The 27,259-nt window shown below is 40.0% G+C and overlaps 1 protein-coding gene across 5 annotated transcripts in view; it reads right to left on the reverse strand.

The window, feature by feature from the left end:
• The window catches only part of USP6NL (USP6 N-terminal like), a 182,269-nt gene that overhangs the window by 130,200 nt on the left and 24,810 nt on the right, over positions 1 to 27,259 (reverse strand). For 3 of the 5 annotated variants that reach the window (XM_066634371.1, XM_066634373.1, XM_066634372.1), the window contains one exon: positions 26,758 to 26,793. The exons of the other annotated variants lie outside the window; for them this stretch is intronic. In XM_066634371.1, coding sequence (XP_066490468.1) covers positions 26,758 to 26,782 — 25 coding nt within the window. In that variant the 5' untranslated portion in view covers positions 26,783 to 26,793. The remainder of the gene's footprint in view (positions 1 to 26,757; positions 26,794 to 27,259) is intronic. 5 annotated transcript variants of the gene reach the window in all.

The raw sequence follows: 27,259 nt of genomic DNA on the forward strand, positions 1-27,259 counted from the left end.
AACTAGGTGCGGCTTATGGAGCGAAAAATACAGTACCTTGAGAGCAAAGTAATAGTTTTAAAAAATTAAAACGAGAAAAGAGTATAATGGCAAACATGGGTCCTTCAGGAAAATTTTGCCCTACTTCAGCAACAAGAGTCAAAAGCTGGATGCCCAAGGTGAGACTGCTTTACTGGAATTCATATCCAATTCAATGCTAGACAACTTAGGCTGAAGAGAGACTGGGACTGATTGGATAATTGCCCCTATTCAGGTGTTTCTGCACACTATTCATCTTGATTTATCTGTTCATTAGCAGCCAAGAGCTAGTCCTTTTACCCTTTTGACTGGATCACATTTTGCATTTGTACCCTAATAATGGAAGACCTCTCTCTCCTCTAGGCCTTCTAGATTAATATCAGTCATACTGGCTCTCCTCTTCTTCAATTTGTAGCCAAAGCCATTTTCAGACATTATGCTGTGGGGTAGGGACTCTGTATACATATTCTAGGAAATCACTGTGCCACCACGAAGCCATTCTCCCTATTTGTTCCTTTAGCCGCCAATAATGATGTTTAAAAGGGCTTGTGGTTGTGGTGGTTTTTATTAATATAACTGCCAACACCATGCATCTGATGAAGTAGGCTTTGGTGCTTAAAAGCATACAACATATTGTTGCTTTTGTGCCAAATTGTGCCACAGAGGCAGCCAATCCTAGCTGTCTTTTGAGGGCATATTTCAGTGCGTAAAAGATGTTCCTCAACCTCCCCTCTCAAACCAGTGCCATCATGCCATCCAAGTGCACTGTCTCCATATATGGAAAGCCATTTTTGATAGCTTTTACTGTGTTATACAGCTTGAGGAAAGTCAGATTGCTCCCATTTCCCAGGATAGTACCTGTCAAATAGCACAGGCCCTGGGATTACCAAAATTAGCCATCCCTGATGGAAACAATAAGCTGCCTCTATATACATGCCTAGTTAGCTATATGCTGATACCTGTTTACATGGGAGACAATTCAGAATTCTACCAGTCAAATTAGCTCCAGCCCTAGACAGTGCACTGATGAGTAGTTGCCCTGAGGCTCTCTCCAATATAAAATGATAAATAAAGGAGGTACAGGCTCGTGTACTGACAGCATGATCTGAAAACAAGCCTAAATTAGAACACCTTTCAACATACCTGTCTCAGAAAGGAAACCGATCATGTTTAGTTCTTAATTGTGAAACAGGTCATTAGGAAAACTAAACACAAAATGGAATTTCTTCCCTATTGGGATAATCTTTGAACAAATTTTCAAAGAGAACAGACTCTTGCAAATCTGGTATTTATTCATGTATTTAGGCAGCAACATCAGCTCCTTTTTAACCTCATGAACTGACAAGAGACCACTGAATTCAGAGGAGAGACAAGAAACAGAATGCTAACACAAAAAACCATTCCCCCCCCCCCCAAGAATTACAGGCCAAAGCTATCAAGTTAAATACATACCAAAGTTTGTCAATGACTGGAAGATTTGGGGTGGGATGTACCTTCTTTCCCCCAGTATTTATACAGAGTTAAGCAATTATCTTTACCATATTGGAACATGCAAGGGTAGATTAATACTAAAAACACCCTTGTTTAGTCAGCTGACTTTCCTCTTGGAAGGTAGATGCATAACTTATTTCCAAGGTATCTATAAACAGTTTATTCACTACCTTTATATCCAGCCTTTATGTGAAACTCAAGGCTCAGTATATATGGTTCCCAGGCAGCTGTCTACCTAGACATAGGTCAGTATCACATCTGCTTAGTTATAATGAGATTCAGATATTCTGTGCTTTTTCGATCATGCTCTGAGACATGGCAAAACTCCAGTATAGTACAGTGATAGCAAACCTCTGACATGTGACACACCAGCGTTCACCAACGCCCAACAACTGAGTTTTACTCTTTCATTTTTTAATTATTTGATGTTTCTTTATAGAATACATAACACCATACGTGACTGGGCTGTATTTTTTTTAAATAAATGAATATGTCTTGTTTCTTTTATGTCACCAGTTATGATTGGGCTGTATTTTTTTTTAAATAAATGAATATGTCTTGTTTCTTTTGTTATGTCACCAGTGAGGGTGACATGCCAGCAGAGTCCAATTAGGCATTTCCCAAATTTGACATGCCAAGCCTAAAAACATTCACCATCACTGGTATAGTAGATTGTATAATTTGTTTCAAGGCTAACTGGACAAATAAGTCAACATTTCACAAGATGTATGCCTAATGCAACATCTGCTTTCCACCCCTTTTTGCATGAATGCAGTACTTGTGTTCACTGTATCTTACGGCTGGCAATCTGACCCCTCAGAAAGTACTTCATGAGTCTCTTCAGTAGCCTCATGTGAAGGAGTTAGCCATTCAATCATTCACTTTCTCCATACTCTGGCTGAGTTTACCTAAATCAGCAGAATTAAATGTTGAAATCTATCCTATTCTATACCATTTTAGGTTGTGAAATGGGATTAGAGAGGAATGCATGTATTCCTCTGTCATGCCCTCAGAAAACTGACACACCAAGGACATGTGCAAATGTCTTGTGGGCGTGTGATTAACCATGCATACTTATTCACCTGATGCCTAAAGTGGTAGAATCTGTGAAAAACTTCACCAGGGTTCAGGCAGTGGCTAGAGAATTCCCAGGAAGGCTGCATCTCAGAATTTCTCTCAACAGCTTTAGTTTAAAATACATAAACATAACCAGGCAGCTGCCAGTGAACTTCTGTGAAAGTGTTATTTTGGAAGTTAACTGCACACAAAACATAGTCTTCTCTCCCTTTGGAAAACATAGCAGTAATATTAGTCTATGTCTTAATACCAATTCTTTCTCCTCTGATTTGGTATTTACTGCATCTTAAGCTGGTGGCAAAAACAGGTTAGCAATATAAAGTTTTGTACTAAAGACAAAGTGCTGGATTTCAGGAAAAAATACTTAAGGGCAGTTTGGCAGCAGAACAAATTATCAAGAGGTGGTGGATTCTCCCACATTGGGCACTTCAAGCAAAGACTCAACAGGCACCTGCTGGAGATGCTAGGAGGATTTCCTGCTATAGACAGGTTGAACTAGATGGCCATATTATGGTCACCTTCCAATTATGATTCTATGCTCAGTCCGTACAATCTATGCAAGCTGTACTGGTACTGACAGTGACTACTGCACCCAAGTCTCATTTGAAAGTACTTTCCACAAACACTCCAAACAAAAATACTTCCATTTTTAAAAAAGCAGCAAGTTTAAAACACTGTATTGAAACTCTTGATTGAGTTAATAACAAATCAGAATTAAATATATGAACAATTCCCCTACCCTCAATTCATAAGTAGATATGCTCTTTAAGAATCAACTGCTCATATGAACAAATACCAAAGCTGCCTTGCGCTGAGTCAGACCTTGGAGTATCTAGTTCAGTAATGCCCTACACAGACTTTCCAGGATTCAGAAGGGTCTTCCCAAGCCCTTCTGGAGATGCTGCCAGGGACTCAGCCCTTTACGACCAACAAGCAGAAGGCATAAAGATGGTTCAGAATCCATTTGTGCTTCTCAATACCTCCTCCCAAAGCATATGAGAGAGCAAGAGAGCGCATTTCCAACACTCTCAGTTTTATAATGTGTGCAGTACCAGAAAAGTCTCCGGCTCTTTCTCATTCCAGTGTGATAAAATGGAGTACAGTATCTGACACCAAATAGGGCTGGAAATGGTAGTGCTCCAGGAAGCAAGGTCTCCCCACTAGTTACCAGTGAGGCACAATTAACAGTACTGGTTTTGACTTTTAAAGCCCTAGATGCATTTATTTAAATAGCTGCCCTTGTAAGCAGTCTAAATAGCTGCAACAGTATCTGAATGGTGCTTTCAACCATACCCTCAGAAAAACAGACAGGGTAGCAAGGTGTTCTATCCATAGCTGGTTAAGGATATGTCCTTCCAGTTTTACAGGACAAGTGAACACAACAGCCACCTCTGATAAATTTCAGGGAGCCTTCATATGCTTGGGATATAATTCTGCTGAACATACATATCCACATTTGACTTAAGCTTCATGTATGCATTTTGCTGTCAGGGGATAGATCATCTTCTTGTTTTATTATTGTTAGCTTTTGTAAGCCTAGATAAGGTTGAAAGGAGAACTATAAAGTATTTTAAATGAAAATTAAATGAGAAAGCCTACATCAAACCAGGACGCTCAAATGAAGAGTGACTCCAGCTTTTTAAATAGGTCCCTCTACATAATGATACTCAAGTCTGGGAGCCAAAGCTTGTTGCACTTAATTGGCAATATTTTTAAAAAATTAAGGCATGAATACTACTTTGTTTATGTAAGGATGCCAATTACCAATCTAGAGCAAGGTGCTTGTTTACTGTACTCTATAAGCAGGGATTCTCATTCAGCAAAATGCTGGGTTTTTTCAAATGCGCTAGCTTTCATGATGCTGGAAGAGAAAGAAGCAGGCCTGTGCATTTATTCCTTCACTTTCTTACTGCTAAGTCAAATTAAATTAACTGGTTTACAGAGGAATGGTTGTCTAGCATACAGTCTCTGTCATGCTATAATTTTTCCTGGCTAGTGTAGTTTCCCTGGTTTGTAGGTTTTCTGGGAGGGACAGGATGGTAACAGACCTCAGCTTATGAAAAGGAAACTTTGTTGTTCTTGAGTAGTCTCCTTACCCATAGAATGGAACTTCTGTTGCTGCAAAGAAAAATACTTTCCATTCCAAATTCCAAGTAATTTATTTTTACTGCGGATCACGTGATCAACAGTGAAGTTCACTGTTTAACAAATCAGGCTCTCTTAACCTTTACAGGAGCTGGGACAACAAACCACTTACAAGTTGTAAAGCTGTGTGAGATAGGAATACATTGAAAAACCAAAATAAGCAGAAGACTGAATTAGAGATATATCTAGAAGACTGACCTGTGCTAATCCACATGACTCAGGCAATACTAACAACAAATCATTGTCATTTTCTTGCTGCGTGTCAAAAATGCGACAAGTAACATCAGATATGCAATTTCAATATGCTTACTTTTTATTCATTTTAATTGATTACATTATTTTTTTTAAAACGAATACCCTACCCTGGACACCTTGCATTCGTGGGGAGAAAGGTAGGATATAAATCTTTTAAACAAATACTCTTACAGGTTAACAATTTTGGCTGATCTTGGATGCTAGTCACGGCTTCTAATAGCCAATGAGGGTTGGTTTCCTCCTTCAAGAAGTAATTGCAACACTTTTACATTTCCTGCGCAGATAAAGAAGATTTTATCAGAGGAGTGACAGGTAGCACGCATGTGGGCTCACTTGAGGCCGCATGTCACCTGCAAATCATGACAATGATACTGCATCTTGTCAAAGACTAGCACCATTTTGGAAGAAGCATTTTCTACCCACCCATGCTACCAATAGCCTTTTCATAACATATTACTCTTATGGTAGAACAACAGCTACTTCTTTGGTGTTTGGCAATACTGTCTTCTCTTGGTTTCAATCTCCATTAAGTGTTAATTGGGTTACAGGGCAGAATAGCATGTGTGGGGGGGGGATGCAATGTGTGCACAGGTGTGGCCAGTTTAGTCTACACCAGCCCATTAATATTTGCATCTCTTTTCAGCTTCCTTTCTCAGGAGAGATCCTACAGCACTCAGTTCTTGACCCCCCCTTCTCTTTACGCTTTTTGCTCCTCTTGCCCATCTACTTCTTCAGGCTTGCAATATCACCATGATGCTGCAAAAATATCAAAATCAATTTTTCTGTCCCTTCCTTCCCTTCCTCTCACTAATTTTTTGAATAGTCTTACCGCTACTGTGCTTGGGTGCCAGATCATTATCTCAAACTTAATATGCAGAAGACAGAATTTATTGCATTTCCCCCTAAACCAATGGTTGTTGTTGTTGTTGTTGTTGTTGTTGTTGTTGTTGTTGTTGTTATTATTATTATTATTATTATTATTATTATTATTATTATTATTATTAACAACAGTATTTATATACCGCTTTTCAACTAAAGTTCACAAAGTGGTTTACAGAGAAAAATCAAATAACTAAATGGCTCCCTGTCCCAAAAGGGCTCACAATCTAAAAAGATGCAAATGAATACCTGCAAACAGCCACTAGAACAGACACTGCTGGGGTGAGGTGGGCCAGTTACTCTCCCCCTGCTAAAAAAAGGAACACCCACTTGAAAAAGTGCCTCTTACCCAATTAGCAGGGGTAATTGGGTAAGAGGGGTAATTGGTTCTCACACATTTAGCACAGGGACCCACTTTCTAGAATGAGAATATGTCAGGACCCACTGGAAGTGATGTCATGACCGGAAGTGGCATCATTAAGCAGAAAATTTTTTAACAATCCTAGGCTGCAATCTTATCTACACTTACCCAGGAGTAAGTCCAATTCACTATCATTGTTAAAAGCCTATACATAGTGGCCTGTTAGAAGTACAGATCTGTAACATGTTCCCAAATACAGTCACATACAATGGTAACATCAAGTTTCATATATTAAAAATAAAATATTGAAATGAATGGGGACCCACCTGAAATTGGCTCAAGACCACAGTTTGAGAAGCACTGCCCTAAACCTTTACTTCTTTCTTTCAATTGGCAATGTCAATCTTTTCAACAAGGTAAGAGCTTGGACATTATCTCTGATGCTTCTCTTTAAGATCTGTCAGTTCACTCCATGGTATTCCTAAAATTCATCCTTTTCAGTCTGCTGATCCTGCTACAAAACTTGTTCAGACTCTCATTCTCTCCTGTGTCAGCAATCAGAATGGTTTGCTTATCAATTTTCCTGCCTCCGTTAAAAATCTTTAAATCTCATCTCTTCTGCTTCTTTAGTGCTGTGGTTTTTTAAATGATCTTTATATGTTTTCTTTATGATGTAATCCTATTACATCTCTATTCCGGTTTTACCTCACCATTTCTTAATCAGTTTAAATTCCTTCTTCTAACTTTGAACATATTATTTGGCAATCCTTGCTTCAGTGTCTGACTCCCCCTCCTCCATCCCTCTGATCAAATACAGATCTTATTAAAGCTCCACTCCCTTGTGCCATTTCTCCTGTGTCTTTGTTCTCCTGATCCCTTGTGTGAAACTCTTCCCCTTTAGTCAGGCAGTTACTTATCAGATTAAGCAATTTAAAAAACCTCCTTGATCAAACTCTATTTCTTCTATAAGTAAAATATGTTTCTACTCACAGATTGTATTTACATAGTAATTGTTACACAACTACATTGGCTAATTACTATACATTAACTTTTGTCTGTTTGCTTTTTAGTTTCACAGCCAGTGCAAACATTTCCCCTTTTCCTTCCAAGTCTCTTCATTTCCCCCCCTCATTTTTTCTAGATTGTGATCCTGCAGACAAGTTCTTTATACTTTTGTACATCTATCCAATCTTAAGTGATGGTGAATAATGATGAACTAGCAGCTTTCTGTGCTGACTGCCAGAACTAAATTCACTGGTCTATTCTTTATAGTGAATGAGTAGTGATTACTCCTGAGCTAACTACACCTGCCCATCCTCCCATCTTTGCTGTAGTCAGGGCCATTTGCTCCTCTTGAATGCAGTACTAGGGTGGCTATAGTGGCGGTTTTCTCCATCTTCTGGCCTTAACATTTTGGAAGTCCAGTACAAAGAGTAAGAGATATCAGAAGCCAGAGAAAAAGCAGTAATATTATGAAAGCTGAAAGTGCCCCCTCTCTCTCCTCCTGTGTTTAGAATAGCAGCAACCACAGTATAGCAGGCTGACAGCTGTGTGTACCCTGCCTTTGTCTCCCTGTCCTGGTGTTAACGCCAAGAGAAAATGAGACAGGCACCCGCCATAGCTGCACTATGCTATGTTATAAACCAACCATTATGTCCCATGACACACACACACACACACACACCCTCCCTACAACAAGAAGAAAGGACAATCAACTCTCTGCAGTATTTCTCCCACTGAGGAAAATGCATCTTCTGAAAGATGGTAAAGAACAACTAAGCAAGTGTAACAGAGGCCCACTTGAATGCTTTTTGCAAAGGCTGGGGTAGATGTTTAAGAATTCATTTTCCAAATTGTTACTATTGTGCAGAAATAATGCATGCCAGTCCTTGAACACATTTGATACACATAATTAGAAACTGTAAGAATTTAAACACATATTAAACAGGAGTCTTCCTTAATAAATCTTCAATCTCTTGCTACTATATTTTCCAACTGTTCTTTATATCATTGGAGCCAGAAAACTATTTTTTCCTATAAACTCAATTTTGGATTATGAATCTGCAGACTACACATGGTAGCTTGCACCCTGGAGCAATGAGCCCCATAACAGCTCAATTAAAAAGAAAAAACAATGGAAACCATATTTTCTAGGTTATGAGACTTTTTACTAGCAAAGCAGGTGCCTTGTTGTCTTATCAATGTCAACCAATGTTGTCTTATCCGTGGACAGGGAAAAGAAACATTTTCTGATTAGCTAATTGTTTTACCATGCCTATAAATATGGTGTTTACTCACCTGTAGTGTCAAATTAGGTCCTGCAGCCTCATTAAAAAATGATCTACTATTACTGTATTTCTTTACTACTGAATTGCTATTGTTATTCTCTTTTAATTTAAGTTACTGCAGTACATTTATTTAGTCTAGTGAAATCTATTAATAATTAGTCATTCTATTAAATCTACCTTCTTAACTTCGTTTTGTATTTGTGATCACGTTATCCATACTCTTTTGGAGCCCAATCCTGTGCTCAGCAGCACGGCTTCATGCCGCCGAGCACTGTCGTTTGCAAGCCTCACTGCCGGGCTCCCGCCCATGCTAGCCCAGTACCAACCGGTGCTGGGCTAGCGCAGGGCGGTTGCCCAGCCTCCACAGCTCAGCGGTCTCCCAGACCACCAAACCGCAGCACGGTAAGCGGGGCTGGGGGAGGCGTTCCAGGGAGGGGGGAGGCCAGCAGGGAGCAGAGAGGGGGTGGGGGAGGCGGCAGGCCTGGGGGAGGGATGGGAGGCGGTTCCGTGGAGCTCAGCTCCGCAGGATCCAAGGCACTCATGGAGGGCTCCGTGCCCTACTCAAGTGCCTTTATCTGGGTGAGTAGCCCCGTTGAAGGGCTGCTTTCCTTACCCGGGGGAAGGGGATGAAGGCGCCTCTCATGGTAGCCCAGGGCGCGCAGGATCTTTTTAAAATTTTATTTTAAAAAACCCTAGTTCTTATACAGTAAACCCTTACCTTACAATGGGTTCATTTTACAATGGACTCTCTGTAGCAAAACAAGGGTCACTATACAGTAAGTTATTCACTTTAAAACACGATTGCCATCAACAGGACTCCAACATGACAGAGAAGCCAATCAAGTTACAAGGATGCAAGCATTTGGCAGCATCTCAGTCAACAGCAGAGTTTTTAGCATTGTGGTTGTGTGCCTAGAAAGAATGATAAAGCCAAAGCAAATGCAAGCCTTCTAGGTAGCATCAGCTGGTAGCAGCGTTTTTAACATCAAGGCTGTGTGAAGAGGGAAGGATACATATAATTTGTGTTTTATAATTGCAATGTTGTATATAAAGAGCCCAATAGGCACCTTTTAAATAGTCTTTTAGAGAGGAAAAAAGCTTAGTTCAGTGACAGAAACTTCAACCTTCAAGGTCCTGGAACAAATTACCAAAAAACAAGGCATTATTGCGTTCACATTACAATACAATGGTATCTCTGGAACCGATCACGATTGTAAATGAGGTCCACTATATAGTGGTGGGAACTCCACCAGTAAAACAACTCAGTGAGTTAGATCAGCAAGTTTCAACCTCTCATCTTACAGCACACTGACAACACACTAAAATTGTCAAGGCACAGCACACTGCTGGTGGGAGGCTCACATCCCCTAATGGCGCTACTAAAGGACCCTCCCCAAAATTCCTGCTGCACACCTGTGGATCATCCACAGCACACTAATGTGCTGTGGCACACTGGTTGAAAATCACTGAATTAGATGAAGAGTGTTTTTTCTCAGCCAAGGCAAAACAGAGGAATGTAAACAAACAGTTCCATAAAGATGGCAGAGCATAACTGTGACTTGTAAGCCAAGTTGATGCAGCTTATCCAGTGTAATCAGGTTACAAGAACAGAGATCTGGTTCAAAACTCTAAACCACGTAAGGGTGTTGTGGGAAGTGGCATCAAAGATAGAAGGTTGTACAGGTTGTGTCTCATTTTAGAGGATTCCCTTCCCAGAACTCAGGTGGATGGCAAAAAACACTAGGCAAATCCATTTTAAAAACCAAGTCCCTTTGCTGTGGTGATTTAAAAACAGCCTTGCTGACCTTTGTGATGTTAAGACAGAGTCATTAGACAGACAATTCATCAATCAGTCTCTCTCCAGGTGAGCCAGTGACCCCTCCCTTCACCCAGAGGAAATGATTTCTCTTTCACCAAGGTGGGGGGAAGGGAGGAGTCCCTTTGCCTTGAAGAGAGAATCAGCCAGCTGCCCTCTTTTCCATTAACAAGGCTATTGTTAAAGGACTGTTTTCCTTTAATTTAAAGGACCCTTCTCATGAAATTGAGATAGAAAAATCTGTGGAATCTGTGGATAATTGGGTTATACTTTCAATTCCTTGCATGACTCTCTCTACAATAGTAAGAAAAGCAGTTTTTAAAACTGTGATTTTAAAGGGATGCATTTTTCCCCTTCTCTAGAAATCAGAACATTCCTTCTCATTTGTAGTAGCAACTCCTGTTGAGTAAAATCCATGTATAAAAAATCTGTGTATAACAAAGTTGCACCTGTATATGCCACCCTGAGAACTGGAGAAAGGCAGAATAATTGTGCATGTAATTGTTTCAGGATGAATAGGGTGAGAATTTTTCCCCCATGGAAAGTTTTACAAGATTCATAGACTGTTTTCTCACACTAACAATGGAAAAACCTTCAACTTTAATGATGAAAGCTTGAGCTAACATCCATATTTAAGATATTAAATTCTAGACTCCATAAGCAAGGATGCACAACATTGCTCTATGACTTGTATTAAAAGGAGCTATTTTAAAATTTAGGTCACTTACAACCTTTAGAAGTATGCATGCCATTTTAACATGGCATATTACACAAAAGACCAAGATAAAATATTACAAGGAGCTTTTAATAATCTAATAAAGTAGCCATTATTGCAAAATGAACTGCACATACCACCACAAATGGCACATTTAAACAAATTTTTTTTCATACCAAGAACAGTGCACAGCAGCAGCTGACAGAGAAAGAGCTACTGCTTCTACACTGACAATAACACTCCCAGCGTTCTCCCAGTAGTAAGAACACCCTAGAGAAGTGTGCTCAACCATCAGATATGTCCACACTGCACATGTTAACATCTGCTTTGTAGTCTAGAATCCATCAATTTGTCACTTAATAAAGGGAATTTTAAAAAAGACAAGAGATTGTCAGAACCACTCATTATATAACTGCAAGTGAAACATGTCTCAGTGACCAAAAACAGTACTTCCAAGTGCAGTGGGGGGAGGAGAAGCACAAGCTGGGCAGAACTGGCATATGGGATGGGGAAGTTTAACTTTTACCATATCAATTCTCTCCTGCTAATGCCCCAGCCTGTTTTTAGTAGTTTTTCTCTCAGCTGTGCTTAAAAGGCAAGCGTGGTTGAAGAAAATATTCTACAGAAAGCAGACTCTTCAGAAAGAGCACAGCAGTGTGGTGTACTGGTTAGTTAGAAAATGCAATTAGAAGTGGAGAAACCAAGGTTCAAATCTCATGAAGCTCACTGTGTAAATTTGAGCTAGACACCTTTTCTCAGTCTAACTGACCTGGCAGGGTTGTTATGAGGATAGAGGGGGAGTATCATCAGGCGCCTCAAACCAGATATTCTGGAAACCAGAATTCAGACACCTTGCTCCTGCACCATTATAGGATCTGTAGGGAAACTGACTGAGCTGAATTTTGCTGCTTTATAGCACATGTGCAGATACCTCAACAGTGGCCCAAAAAGGAAAAGACAAGCAGCCCAGGAGGAATCAGGTGCCCCAGGGAGCCAAGAGCAACTCTAACGGCCCTAAAAAGAAATTTCCCATATGGCAGCTGGAGAGCCAAGAAACAGTTTGTCCAATGTTACCTAGTGAGTGAGTTCACAGCAGAAGCAAGATTTGCACTAGGGAAGTTCAAATTCACAATTCAGCTTCTTAGCCATTATGTTCTGCCAGCTCTTTGATTTCTCCTGATTGATACTAGATTTGCCCTCTCAAATTGTACTCTCATCTGTTCTGTGTTCCTGAAAACCGGCAGGTCCAACCAACTTGCTACTTGAGCTTTAATATCAGTAGAATTTATAGCCCATTTGTCTATGAAAGAATGATGACAGCTTTGTCTGGCAAACAAATAAAATGCTCTCTTTACTCAGGAGAAAATAACCATCTGCCAAAACCTAAAAGAGTTGTGTGTGACAGCCTCCTGTCATCTCTCAATTTCAGTCAACTGTCTGCAAGATAATACTTTGTTCTGTTTTAAAGAAGAGCTACTAGGTTTGAAATGGTGGTGTGGAAAATATAGAAGATGTATTTTTTCACTTGCAGCTAAACCCTACTTAGCTCTACACCAGGGGTGCCCAAACCCCGGCCCTGGGGCCACTTGCAGTCCTCAAGGCCTCTCAATGGAGAAGAGGGAGCCCCTAGTCTCCAGTGAGCCTCTGGCCCTCTGGAGATTTGTTGGAGCCTGAACTGGCAACTGCTCTCAGTGTGAGGGTGGCTGACCTCTCGAATGAGCTGTGAGATGAGGGCTCCCTCCACTGCTTGCTGTTTCACATCTCTGTTGCAGCAGCAGCTGTAAAGGAAAGGCTTAGTGCAAGGCCTTTAATAGGCCTTGAACTATTGCAAGACCTTCATTCATTCATATAAGTTCATCTTTAACATATTCATTTATGTAAACTGATGTATATTTATTCAAATTTTCTCTGACACAGTGTCAGAGAGATGATGTGGCTCTCCTGCCAAAAACTTTGGACACCCCTGCTCTACACAGACATGCAATCAAGCCTCAGTTCAACACAATACTTCAGTGGGCATTGCTCAGATACAAACTATTTGTAGAAGTGATTGTGGATCAGCCTTACACCAGCTGCAAAATGAGATTAACTGAAGGGGAAATCCAACTTTCAGTGTTGAAGTTTTCATCTTATTAGATATGGCAACTATGTATAATGATGTGAAAATGTCTTTAAGACAGCAGCAGAGCTTTAAATATCAAAGGTATTTACTTGACCAGGCAAATAAAGAACTAAAGATCCTTAGAAACCTAGGGAGACATGAATGTTAAAAATCAGTATATGAAACCCTTGCCCCTTTAAGACAGTCTGGTCACAAGACTGCATTGACAGCAAAAGCCATACCTGGCAGAGTTTCCCTATCCGGGAATACAGATTGTGTAAGCTTATGTATTCTAGGGTCCCAGCTTGATTGCCCACTTCCTTCATGACAACAATGCACAGCCTTCTTAGCAGTCATTATTCCAGTATACAAGAGAAGTCATTAAGTAATTAAGGTGTCATTTCTTCAGCTATCACTGTCCATGGGTCCACCTAAGCATGAAAGGCTGCATCTTCTGACCATACAAAGAAGCAATCAATGAACCATAATGCACAACATTTCTCTACAAAGTATTCCCATGAGACCTGAAAGTCTGTGAGCTACATTAACACACTGCAGTTTTGAAAACTCAATAAATGCAAGATACTTATCGGTAAACCTCCCTCATTGTGGCAATATGTGCCAAGTGGAACAAAATGTTCAATAAAGCAGGTGAAGCATAATTGGATTAGATTGTTTCATCCCTGCCAAAGGAAACACAGTGGGTTCCTCTACCTTAGAGAGATTATCATCATCATCAATAACATCAAAAACAATAATAATACAGGTATTTCTATACCGCCTTTCTTGGTCCTCAGATTTCTCCTTAGACTTTATTCAAGGCAGTTTACATAGGCAAATTTAAATCCCCTTAGGAATTTTTACAATTTGAAAGAAGGTTTCTATCTTTCAAGAAACCACAACATTCAGATGTTTCTTTCTTGATCTGGTTGAACATTCTGGCCTCCATCCTCCCACGCTCAGAGCAGATGGAATAGCTCGGCTCAGCTTGTCAGCTGCTTCAAGGTCGCACAGTGCCGGTGGCCTCGAACTGGCGACCTTCAGATGTTATCTTCAGGCAAATGGAGGCTCAACCCTCTAGACCAGACCTCCTGAATATGGAATTTTTCCACACATTCAACCATTAGAAGATTAACACTAAGATTCTATCTGTGGAAATAAAAGTATCTTTAAATGTTTAAATCTAAGCCAACATTTCCAAAACTGGGTTCAGGTCCCAAATTCTGGTGGGTCCAGCAGAGCTTCCAATGAAAACAAAAGTGATGGAAAAAATAGCCTCAATCCCTGAGGCTATTAAAAAATAAGATAGCTGCTAAGTGCCCTGCAAAGAGCTGAGCTCCTGCAGTTTGCAAGCTTGTGTAAATACAGGAAGATATGTTTGTGTATCTTTTTTCTGGTGCATTTTTCCCCACAAATGACAAGTAGTGGGAGTAGGTGAAGGCTGGATCACACAACTAAACCCCTCAAGCCTTGAGATTATTCATTAGGGCTGCCTCATTACAAGAAATGGATCAAGATTTTCTGCAAATAATAAATTAATTGTAAATAAAAATATTTCTTTCTGGATCACCTTTTTTAAAGTCTCATAAAGCTTGGTGGATCCAGATATAGTGTCATTTTAAAAAGTGGATTCCGGGGCTAAAGCATTTGAGAACCACTAGTCTAAACCAGGGGTCTCCAAACCCCCGCTCAGGAGCCAGATGCTGCCTATGGCCAGCCTCTAGTCCCTTGTGAGCCTGTGGCCCACTCAACTGAACACAACTGGAGCTGTGCTCCAGTTGCAACTGGAAGGTGTTCTGAAGGCCAGAACAGAATGCCTTCTAAAGACCTAAAAACATTACTTCTTGGTTTTCATGAAAAACGAAGTAACTTTTTGTGCTATCTGAAGGCCTTGGAAGGCTTTCTAAGGGTTCGGAAGGCCTCCCTATCCCCAGAACACACTCCAGGTGTTTCCTGTGATGTGCTGGTTCTGAGGTATTTACTCCTGGAAGTAAGCTGCTCAGGAGCTTAAGTAATTTAAGGAAGCTGCTTGGGAGGTAAGGGAATGGGGGTCCACATTTCTGTGGTATGTGGTGGTGCTTGGAGAAATTCTGGAAATTTGAGTCCATTCATTCATCCATCCAAGTTCCATCCCTAATGTACTGATTTAAATTTCATATTTAAATTTTTTCCCAGCCCTGGACATCATGCCAGATATTTAATGCAGCCCTCTGGCCAAAATGTTTGGAGACCCCTGGTCTAAGCCATTTAAGGCGTTAAATGCAGTAACTAATACTTTGAATTCCACCCTGATATGGACTGGTAACCAGGGCAGTTGAAGCAGGTAGCAGAACTTCTGAACAATGAGTCAAGCAATTGATACCAGTCATCTACATCTACTGGCAGCAGCTATCCAAGGTATTATCTCCTTGGAAAATGTCAGCAAGTGATCTGTGGCCTTCACAGAAACCATGCACCCAAGGACTAAAAGCTATGGCTTTTTCTCCATTCATGAATTAAGGCAACATTTCCCCCTGCTCCCCCCCACACCTAGTTCAGAGTCCTGGCTGCTTGTTGCACCTAGAGTCAAGCAGATTGAGCAAGGCAGTAAGCCACCATGCTGAGCAGGTACAAGTGGCCACGTCCAACTGCTCTCCAGGATGCCTGGCGACGCCCTTGCAGGCTTTCCCCACCTCACCAGGGTATCGCGCCTCACAGATTGGGAACCCCTGAATTAAGGGAAGAAAACCCAAGGCAGCAAGATTTTTAAGAACACCCTGTGCCTGGTAAGATGTCCAAGCAGTCCATTTTGAAAAGAATTACTTGGCTAGACTACACCTGAGTATTCACTGCCCTTTTAAGAGAAATGCCTACTTTGAAGCAATATAATTTACAGTGCCTGCAAAAGAACACATTTCCAATAAGAAGTTGCAAGATGCCAGGGCTATCACTTGGAGGAAAACCGATTGGGAAGTGGCAGTTCCCACATTCATTTTAATTCTCATGTTGCCAAAATATTACAAACATCACAACTACACACTAAAGTAAGGGCACATCTACTCAACTGACAAGACCCTATCAGGAGACAAGCTCGGACAGAACACTGTTTAATTTTGTAACTCTGGAACACTATTAGATACATTAAACAAAAAAACTTTAGAGACCAGGAACACAGGCTTTGTATGTGTGAGATTTTTATATTATCTTAACTTACTGATCCTGCATTCTTCCCCCCCCCCCCCCACCATGGGAAGATTAGGAATCAAACTTAGAATGTTGTTGTCAGATATGCTACAGGGGAAGACAAAACCCACTTCACAGATTCGCTATTACAGGATCACAAGCAAAAATTAATTCACACATATTTAAGACTGTTATCCCAGCAACATGATCAACAAGGCAGCTGTCAGATGAAAAAGTTAAAAGCCACCATAAAAATACAAAGGGAAAGATTCTTTTAAAGGGGCTGGTAGAAAAATTGTTTTGTCCCTTCAGAGGCCTGACTAAAAATATTTAGTCTGAGCTTTCCTAGTCTGAGCTCCAAAGTTTCAGAAAAATCATTCCCTTTATCTCAAAGTAAAGGGGGTACCTGATGCAGGGCTTCCAAAAGGGACTTTAGTGATAGAACCGATTTGTATGGGGGGAGCTGTTGAGATATTTAGGGCCCTCCAAAATGGCCAGAATCTAAAGAGCCTCTTCGAACAAGTTTGACAGATCTATGGAATTTTTCTGACTTCTCCTCTGAAAGGTAGACACACCCATACACCCCTCCAATATCTAGAGGTTTTTGAAAATGGTATTATTTTACTCAGAAGTCAGTCCATTGTGTTTAGTCTTCGGCTGTAATCCTCTCTTACTCAACAGAAACAAATACCTCTACCTTTATCACAAGCTGCTTTGGAAACTCTTAAATTTCAGAATAAGTGTGTCACAGACCAAAGGAGAAAGAGGTGCTATGAACCAAGGAGTACATCCAGGACTCTCTTCAGTACCCAGAAAACAAGGGTTCTTTGGACCATCCCAGGCCCCTTATTGCAAGATTGTAACAAGGAGTCCAACAAGACCTTCTCTCCTTTGCAATTACACTAGAACAGGGGTCGCCAAACTTTTTGGCAGAGGACCGCATCAAATGTCTGGCACGGTTGGGTCAAAAAAATTAAAATATAAAATTTATATAAATAAGTTAGAGATAGAACTTAGATGAGTGAAAAAATGAATGGGCTCATTCATTCAACCTCTCTGGCCCTCAGAACACCCTCCAGATGCAACCAGAGCATAGTTCCAGTCATGTTCGGTAAAGTGGGCCAGGGGCAAGAGGCTGGCTGCAGGCCGGACAGAGGCTGGTCGCACCTGGCACCCAGGTCGGGGTTTGGAGACCCCTGCACTAGAAGATTGTCTTCTGCCACGCATGACAGAGTTGGAGAGGGGTTTGCCACTTTTAGAGGATGAGTGATAGGTTACAGTTGTTCTTAAGACATCATTATCTAGTTAATGGATGTTTATCAGATACGGACTGGAAAAGTCTTGGTAAGCTATAGTGTCTATGTGAGCAAATACATACATCCACATACATGGTGTAGCCAAGAGAATCAAGTTACTTATGATGAGTGACAAATAGAAGAGGAGAATTAAAACTCACACATACCCCTACATTAACACAAACTTCATATATTAGCCATTGTACCTCATTAAATTAAGTCCACACATATATGTTGGCAACCTTCAGTCTCAAAAGACTATGGTATCGCGCTCTGAAAGGTGGTTCTGGAACAGCGTCTAGTGTGGCTGAAAAGGCCAATTCGGGAGTGACAATCCCTTCCACACTGAGAGCAAGTGCAGTCTGTCCCTGGTCTGTCTCCCTGGCTACGGGCCTTCCTTCTTTGCCTCTTAGCCTCAGACTGTTGGCCAAGTGTCTCTTCAAACTGGGAAAGGCCATGCTGCACAGCCTGCCTCCAAGCGGGCCGCTCAGAGGCCAGCGTTTCCCACTTGTTGAGGTCCACTCCTAAGGCCTTCAGATCCCTCTCCACACACTAATTGGGATTCTTAATGCCACACACTAACTCCACACACTAACCGGGATTCTTAATGCCATGCCATTTACAATCTCTCCCTACCCACAGCATTTATTTTTTAAAATGCCAACAAGACCAACTCATCCCACACAATATAGTTTGACAATCACCAGTCACCCAACATCACATTTGTTACAGCTTCGAGAGAAATATTGAAGCTAAGCATGGTTGACAAGCTGGGAAACCATTACTACACTTAAAAAGGCATACCTTCAGAAAGATTGCACGATTTTCAAAACTGTCCAACACATTTTTTATTAATTTTGTTACAAACACTGTATATAAAACCTCTATGCATGGATAGGATGGTCTAAAATGGTAAAAAAAATACCACTATAAAGCAAAATTGGGCTTATAAAATGTGATACCCTGCTCAATTAACAGAATAACACTGACATGTACCAATTAAAGTGGCTGCAGAGTATCTGTGAATCCTGTCAAGTGCTTCTGGCTGTTTCTAAGCCCCTCGCAGCTCTGCTACTTTATCTGGCTACGGAGTCTTCTGAGCATCCTCAGAAGCTGCCAAGGAAAATGCATGGAGCTCTATGGAAAGTGAAACTGAGCCACATTAGGCATTTACTCATGAATAGACAACCATGCCTTGGTCCACTGGAAAGGGCAGACCAGGAAGAATGCAACACCACTAGAATGGTCCCAATCTGATGAATGCAAGCCCCAAAAACATTCAAAAAGTCCCGCCCTCCCTCCAAGCTGATAAATTTATTGAACTCTATGGAAAGCAAAATTGAGCTACACTTGGATGTTTACTCATGAGTAAGAAGTGTTTAATGGTTCCTTGCTAGGTTGGTGTGTTTTTTTCCCCTGCACTTTAAAGTCAGTTTGTTTCCATAGCAATTCAATGCTATGTTCAATTGTGTTGGTTCAAGTTGCTATCTTCTGAACATTTTAATTTGGCAACGTCTTTGTGTTTGGCAGCATTAGGTTCATTGTAGTTGTTCATATAAGTAGCATGCAAATCTTAAATGGCTCCTGTAAGTTTAATTCAAATAGTTGACTAGTAGTTGTGCTCTTTGGGGTGGGGGGGGAGTGATGTCTGCCAACAGCCACAGTCATAAAACACATATATACACCACCTACTCAACAGTAATTATACCTGATAAAAATGCTTTAAAATTGAGTAAAATATTATTTTGGAATAAAAAACACAACACCACTTTCAGCCACTTTTTTTTAGGATAACACCGCCATCCATAAAAAAATAAAAGTGTTTTATTTTTATTTTTAAATATTTTATTTATTACAGATACAGGTAAGGAAAATGGGTTATACTTACGGCTGGTACAACACAGGTTACACATGAGGGTATTGGCCCTAGATTACAACATGCATCGTTCAATTAAAAAAAACAAACCACAATAATCATCAGTACAAAGGCTATCATATTTATCAGTATAAAAATCTGAATTTACTGAAACACTCAATATGGTTTATCTAAGATTACCTATCCAGTCATAAAAAGACTTCCAATATTTTCTTACTATAAATCCCTTTCTTTCATTCTTTGTTAAAACTTCCATTTCTGCTATTTCGTAAATTTTGTCTATTAAATTTTCTCTAGTTGGCACATCTGTAGCTTTCCATTTTTGCGCAAACAATATTCTTGCCACTGTAGCAATATGTACAATAAGGTATTTCTTACATTGGTCTTTAATTTCTGATGTCACATTTAGGAGGAATATTTCTGGTTTGAATGGTAATACACAATGCAATATCTCTTGCAACAATTTGTGTATCATTTTTCCAGTATTTCTTTGCTTTTCCACGTGTCCACCACACATGATAAAAGGTTCCTTCAACCTCTTTACATTTCCAACAGTTATTTGATAACCCAGAATACATTTTTGCTAATTTCTCTGGAGTTAGATACCATCTATGAAACATTTTATATAAATTATCTTTAAAAGACACTGCTTTAGTTATCTTAATATTTGTTTTCCAAATTTGGTTCCAGTCATCCATCGATATATTATATCCAAAAACTTTTGCCCAACGCACCATTGCATCTTTAACTGTCTCGTCCTCCATTCTTATCTCAAGGAGAAAATTATACATTTCTTTATATACTTGCCCTCAATCAAAAATATTTTATCAAAACTTATATCTTCTTCATAAAAACCTATTTTTTGGTCTTCTCGTAATCTTGTTCTTATTTGCATTTCATTCCACCAGTCCAATTTTATTCCTTTCTCTTTCAACTCAGACTTACTGAGTCTTTATAAAAGTGTTTTAGACTGCCTCTACATATGGGATTCGGTCTAGTCAAAGGCAAACACTTAAAATCCATTCATTTCAATGCACCAAAATGAATGGTACTTTAAAGTACTTCGGCTGAAGCATGCCCACATTCTAGACCCACAGAACATTATAAAACTTCTATTCACTGATTGACTAAATGCTGGTGAAGTAGAACAAGAGTTTTGAAAAGACAACTAAAATGCAGTTACTGAAATCTTTTTTCTTCCCACATAAGACAAAAAGTCAAGCTTTATTTTAATTCAGTATAAAGGTAGGAAAAAAGACGACCCTCTACAGTCAGTATGAATACAGTCAGTATTCAACACATGTCCAAATTATATATTGGTTTTATTTATTTATACAAACACATGCACCCTTTCATCATGTATACAGAACAAAGCTACAGATGAACTCCAAACAAAGCGGCTTAGTGGAGAAAATACACTATTCCAAATTTATGACAAAAAGCACATAACTAGATCTTCCTGACTTCTACTTAAAACATTTGGTATCTGCAGGTTAACTTCATCTGGTAAAAAAAATGCAATTTTAGGCACACTTGCTTGAAACATTTGAAATCACATGGGGTTTACTTCACGAAACTGGGGCATAAAAGGGTTTAAAGTGGGGACCATCTGCTGTAGTTCTGAAACTCACTTAGCCTATGAGTGCAACAGTTTTTGCTTTGCATACTCAAAAATGATGCTAAAATTCAAAGTAAATTTTTAAAGAGATTTCAAAGTAACCTATTTCCCCAAGACACCACAATGCTGAATTACATACATTTGCAAAATAAAATTACCTACACATGCACATTTTAAAAGGTTAGCTGCAGTTTGAAAACAAAGGAGCATTTCACTAATCTCTCAGGGAAAGGGAGAACCAGGCATCTTCTGTAGAACTGTACAGCGGGCACATAAACAGCAAGTGGGACTGCATTAACCCTACTACAAAACTGAGATGGGATCAAGAGAGTACTTGCTAGCAACATTTACCTCAGAAACCTAATCTTAAAGATAAATATGCTAAATATATCCACTTTAAGAAATGAGCACAAAGGGGGCTTTTAAAGGCTTTTATTTCCAACATTTAGTCTCCCCCCCCCATATACACAAAATATACTGGTTATAATAAGCATTCTCCCATACAAATGCTATTTTGACTCTGTTACATAGATAGAAAATTCTCTTGGAGGGGAAGGAGATATAGTCCTTGCAGTAAAAGCATCTACATGCTCTCAAATTTAATCTTCAATTACTGATTATCAGTATTTTCTTCAGTGCTGCCATTACTGATCATGCTTGCAAAGCTATAGCAGCCGAGCATCAGCAGACAACCTTGAAATAAAGGAGGAACAGGCTTCACAGCAGTCACTCAAGTGCCTATCTGCAAGATCCTGCTCACAAAAAGACAAATGAGTTGAACAGCTACAGATGAATGTTGCAGGGTTGTTCCTACCTTTCCTTGCAGCATCTTCTCTACGGCGTGCTGGTGAAACCAGCTCCTTCACAATCTGTAAGACTTGAATCATTGCTAGTAAGCAAAATCAAAGCCACCAGCTGCTCCTCTAGAATTCCAACAGGTTTCATCCCCATTACGCTTCCGCCTTCAAATAAGCTGAAGCAAGAGCAACGCAGCAGCAGTAGCAGCAATAGCAACTCTGTTACCTTTCCATGGAGAGGCTTTGGGTTCCTGACAACTGTACAGCACAAGTGATGGATTTGAAGCAGCTTCGGCACATGGAAAAGTAATGCCAGCTGGGCTTCTTTTATATCACAATAAAGCATTTTAAAATTTGAGCCAGCAGTTAACATGGCCCTTTTTCAATGAGGCATATCTGTATCCATTGAACAAATAAACTTCTACTCTTTTCAGAAGTCACACTACAAAGATACTGGAAAATGACTAGAAGGAGCATCATCTAGCAGCGATGCTTCTTTCTAGAAAGACATAAACACATACCCTACCACACAGCTTACTGAACTTCAAGTCATTAGTAACAGTAAATCAATAATGTTCTCAAGTACTTAAATAAGAGTCCTTCACTTCCCACTTTCATGCACACCTGCTTGTCATGCTTGTGTATAAGCAAAATGCTTTCACATACAGGCACAGTAAAAATCCTCTGAGTTAGTAGTTCTCACATGTTCAGATCCAGGGCCCACTTTTTAGAACGAGAATCTCTCGGGACCCACTGGAAGTGACATCAAGCAGGAACATTTTTAACAATCCTAGGCTGCAATCCTACCCACACTTACCCAGGAATAAGTCCCATTTACTGTCATTGTTAAAAGCATATATACAGTAGCCTGTTAAAAGTACAGATCTGTGACATGTCCCCAGATGCAGTCACATGCCATGGAAGCATCAAGTTCAATATAAGAACCTACTTTAATCTGAAGCCTTCCTATTGCTTTTCTCAAGTAATTGTAACAGCACCACTACACAAGATATACACAAGCTCTTTATCCAAGGTATGCACTACCATCATAACAGTGACTATAACAGGAATGATCACTTGTTCCATGAATTCAGAGGACAGGCATTTTGCTCCCTGCAGCCACATACTCCATAAGTTCTTTAAGAGCTGGATTTCGGCAAAAGCCTGTTTTGGCAAAAGTTTGTTTCGGCAAAAGATAATATAAATTTATTTTCCACCGCCCTTTCACCAAAGAGTTCAGGGCGGGGTACACAGCTGTTCCCCTCCTTTTGTCCTCACAACAACCCTGTGAGGTGGGTGAGGCTGAGAGAAAATGACTGGCCCAAGGTCACCCAGGAAGCTTCATGGCTTTGGGGGGATTAGAACCTGGATCTTCCAGGTCTAAATCCATCTCCCAAACCACTACACCAAAGATGCAACAGTTATGATGTCAACAATGTCAGAAAAAGAGAAGCGTTAAGACAAACCAGGCACAGTGTAATGCTGATGCTATAGGGCCTTTGCAATCTGTTTCTCTGCATACAAAAAAATGCAAACTTGCATTGGTTAGAAGGCAGCTCAGCTGGACTAAGTGTGGAACCGCTTCAGACAGCGGTCATAGTGACATAATGTTAACATGGGAAACAAATGAGAGAAACAGGCAATGTGAAACAAAAGCAAAGCTGCATTTGTATTCCTGATAAACAAAGTGATGAATAATTTAGGGAAGCTCAGATTCAAGCTTTGCTGAATCACACAGTGACTTTATTGGATGCCATTTATCTATTGCTGAATAAGTACCTATGCACCACAATCTATGGAGAAGTCTAGGTTTGCCACAGAATCCATTTCACCACCAACATGACATTCTTTTACAAGTTGGAAATAAAAGTTAAAGCCACCCAGTAAAGTAATCTCATCAAATGAAAAGATAGCATTAGTTCAGTTCTCTGCCCCAGATAGTTTACCTTGAAGTAAGGCAGTAAGGTACTGGGTACAGGCAGATAGGAACGCGAGTACTAATAGACAAAACAGCATGACAGAGAACATTGCACAGCCAAATGGGTTCTGTTCCGAGGAAAAACAGTATTTCACAAGTTTAAAAACCAACAGTATAGTCACCGTAATTTTGCTAGGACTCTGGGCCAGAGACATTCAGTGCTTGCATCAAGCAAGAGAAAAATCACAAGATGCGGTGCACCCATAATCAGAGGTGTGATTTTTTTGGTGATAAAAATACACATAACACCACTTTCTGCATTTCTCATTTTTGTAAAAATTAAAACCAAAAATCTAAAAGAACACAAACCCTGGGAAATCTGTAAAAAAATAAATTATGGGCTGGATTGGGGGGCTGCATGGGTAATGACTGACTGCATCTTCTGATACTATACCACCTACCCAGTATACTTTTAAAGTGATAATTTATAATTATAATAAATAAATAAATGTGCCCTTGGAATAAAAATGTATAATATTGCTTTCTGCACTTTTCCTCTTTGGGAAAAAATGAAATACGTGAAAAAAGAAAATGTTTAAGAACACCTCTACCTTAACATATCATCATTATAAAAACTCAAGAACTTGTTATTTTGACAAATCAAATTCTTGGTAAGAATTCTGCAAGACAGCAGCATACAGTTTCTTTACATAAATGCATTTCATCAAAGCTGTATAAAGGATTTTGATAAAATGTTTTTGCAAAACGTTGGGGGTTTCACTGCAAGCAAACAGATGAAAACCATTAGGACTGACCACATTCCAGCTTAAGTTCATCCACCATCTGACCATATTTCCAATATACAACTTCTAATCGAAAAGATTACAGTATGTGGTTGCTGCTGGTGTTTCTTTTGCACCTTTTTTTAGATTTTGAGTGCTTTGGGGACAGCCACCATTTATTCAGCTGTGTAAAACGCTTTGTGAACTACTTTTTGTCAAAAAGCGGCAAGTATTGTTAATAAGAACAATAAGAATAGAGCACTAAGTACAACAGGGCCCTAAAGAAAAATCTGGAAAATTCTAGCTGAGATCCAAACAACTGGAAAGCCATATTACTAAAAACATGCCATATATTGTGGCAAAACCTCACTAGCTCCAAAATGCTTGGATAGAATTCGAACTAGTAAGAGTGCAAAAAATGCCAGTCCAAACACTTGGTGTACTATATATAATAAAGGGCATATTAAGAGGTCTGGTCTAGAGCAAGGGTGCCCAAACCCCAGCCCTGGGGCCACATGTGGCCCTCGAGGCCTCTCAATGTGGCCCTCAGGAAGCACACAGTCTCCAATGAGCCTCTGGCCCTCCAGAGATTTGTTGGAGCCCGCACTGGCCCGATGCAACTGCTCACAGCACAAGGGCGACTGTTTGACCTCTCACATGAGCTATGGGATGAGGGCTCCCTCCACTTCTTGCTGTTTCATGTCTGTGATGCAGTAGCAGCAGCAAAGGAAAGGCCAGCTTTGCTTTGTGCAAGGTCTTTTATAGGCCTTGAGCTATTGCAAGACCTTCATTCATTCATATAAATTCATCTTTAATATATTCATTTATGTAAACTTACGTAAATTTATTCAAATTTTAAATGTAAATTAATTCTTTTTTCCCCGGCCCCCGACACAGTGTCAGATAGCTGATGTGGCCCTCCTGCCAAAAACTTTGGACACCCCTGGTCTAGAGGTTAGAGCCTTCGTTTGCCTGAAGATAACATCCGCAGGTCACCAGTTCGAGGCCACCAGCACCCTGAATGGTGAGACCTTGAAGCAGCTGACAAGCTGAGCCGAGTTATTCCACCTGCTCTTTGGTGTGAGCGAAGAAGCATCTTGGCTGCCCTCCATGTGAGAGATGAAGAAGTTGCTTGTCAGCTTGCATGGGAGGAAATCGGAGGCCAGAATGTGATACCAGATCAAAAAGATCCATCTGAAATGTTGTGGTTCTTGAAAGATAGAACCTTTCTTTGATTGTAAAAATCCCTACGGGGTTTAGAACAGTCTGCCCATGTAAACCGCCTTGAATAAAGTCTGAGGAGAAATCTGACGACCAAGAAAGGTGGTATATAAATACATGTATTATTATTATTAAGATGCACCACCATGCATTCATATGGATTCATATGTATGAGCAAACCTTGAGCTCATATGCTCCTTTCTCCTCCCAACTTAATCACAGATTTTCACCATCCCCATTTGCTGGCAAACCAAGCAGTTCCTGCTATAAGTAAACTGGGCAAAGTATGGTTCGCACCATTACTTTTACCAGTGGGGGCCTGGTCCTTACCTATTGCTTTTAGATGTCTATATGAAACAGTATGAGTGGCTAAAATGGGGGGAGGGGGTTAGAAGGGAAGGTTTGTGATTGCCACCAAAGCTCATCATACCTCTTCCTTCCATAGTTTGAGCACTGCTTTGCACAATCTGTAGTTAGTCCAGAAACCAGAACTGTAAAAGAATCAGAGTGAGCATGCAAACTTTCAGTTTGCCATTGATTCTGAACTAAGTCAGAGCAGTTTTCCTCACTACTAAAGAAACACAGCCAGCTTCTGCCAACTTCCATTATCTTTGGGTAGAAGCAACGAACACAGTAAGTTCTTCTGAACAACTTCAAGCGCTAGAAACATGTCATCCGTCGTCATCCCCCCTCCCCCCCCCATGAAAGAACTGTCTTGGAATTCCGGAGAAATAACCAGGTTACACAAGAGGGACTATATTCTGCAACTTGTGCTGTAACCACAGCTATGCAGATTTTTAGTTTTCCTACACTATGCAAAAACATAATAGGCAGCCATTTACAATTAACAAACTGTCTTGCGTCTACAGTTTTAACTCTTATGCCAGGTAACGTTAGTTCAGATGAGAATCTACAGTGTTAGATGGCTACGCTTGAACATACCTCTGAAAAAGTTGGCAATGAACATCTTTCTTTAACCTGAACAGAAAAAAAGAACATCTTAAAATTAACAATTGATTAAATAACTGAATCTACAGTATTCAGGATACCAGTAAGCTACTACCATAACTATAATTTTAAGTACTAGTACATTCAAAACCTTGCAGTGTAAGAAAGAGTGACCTCAATTCTGGTTACTCAGCTGTCATCAGTCAAGATAAAAAAATGTCTCCATTAACATAATTAGAATTCACTGTTCTTTTTTTTTAAAAAAAGCTTTTATAGAGTCTATTGCCAGAAGGCAACACATTTACAGCACAAAAAGGAGCCAAAAATCTGCTACTCAAACCCACCACTCAATAGGCACCTGTTTCAAATGCTTATAGGGTTGACTATTTAAGTTTGAGGATATCCCAGCAAATCTACTCTCCAAGTTTGTCATCACAATTTTAAATAGTGCCTCAATACTGCTTTTAAAAAAAGAGAGGGTCAAAAAGGTATTGTA

The sequence above is a fragment of the Tiliqua scincoides genome, chromosome 7 (assembly GCF_035046505.1).
Source record: "Tiliqua scincoides isolate rTilSci1 chromosome 7, rTilSci1.hap2, whole genome shotgun sequence".
NCBI classification, from domain to species: Eukaryota; Metazoa; Chordata; class Lepidosauria; order Squamata; family Scincidae; genus Tiliqua; species Tiliqua scincoides.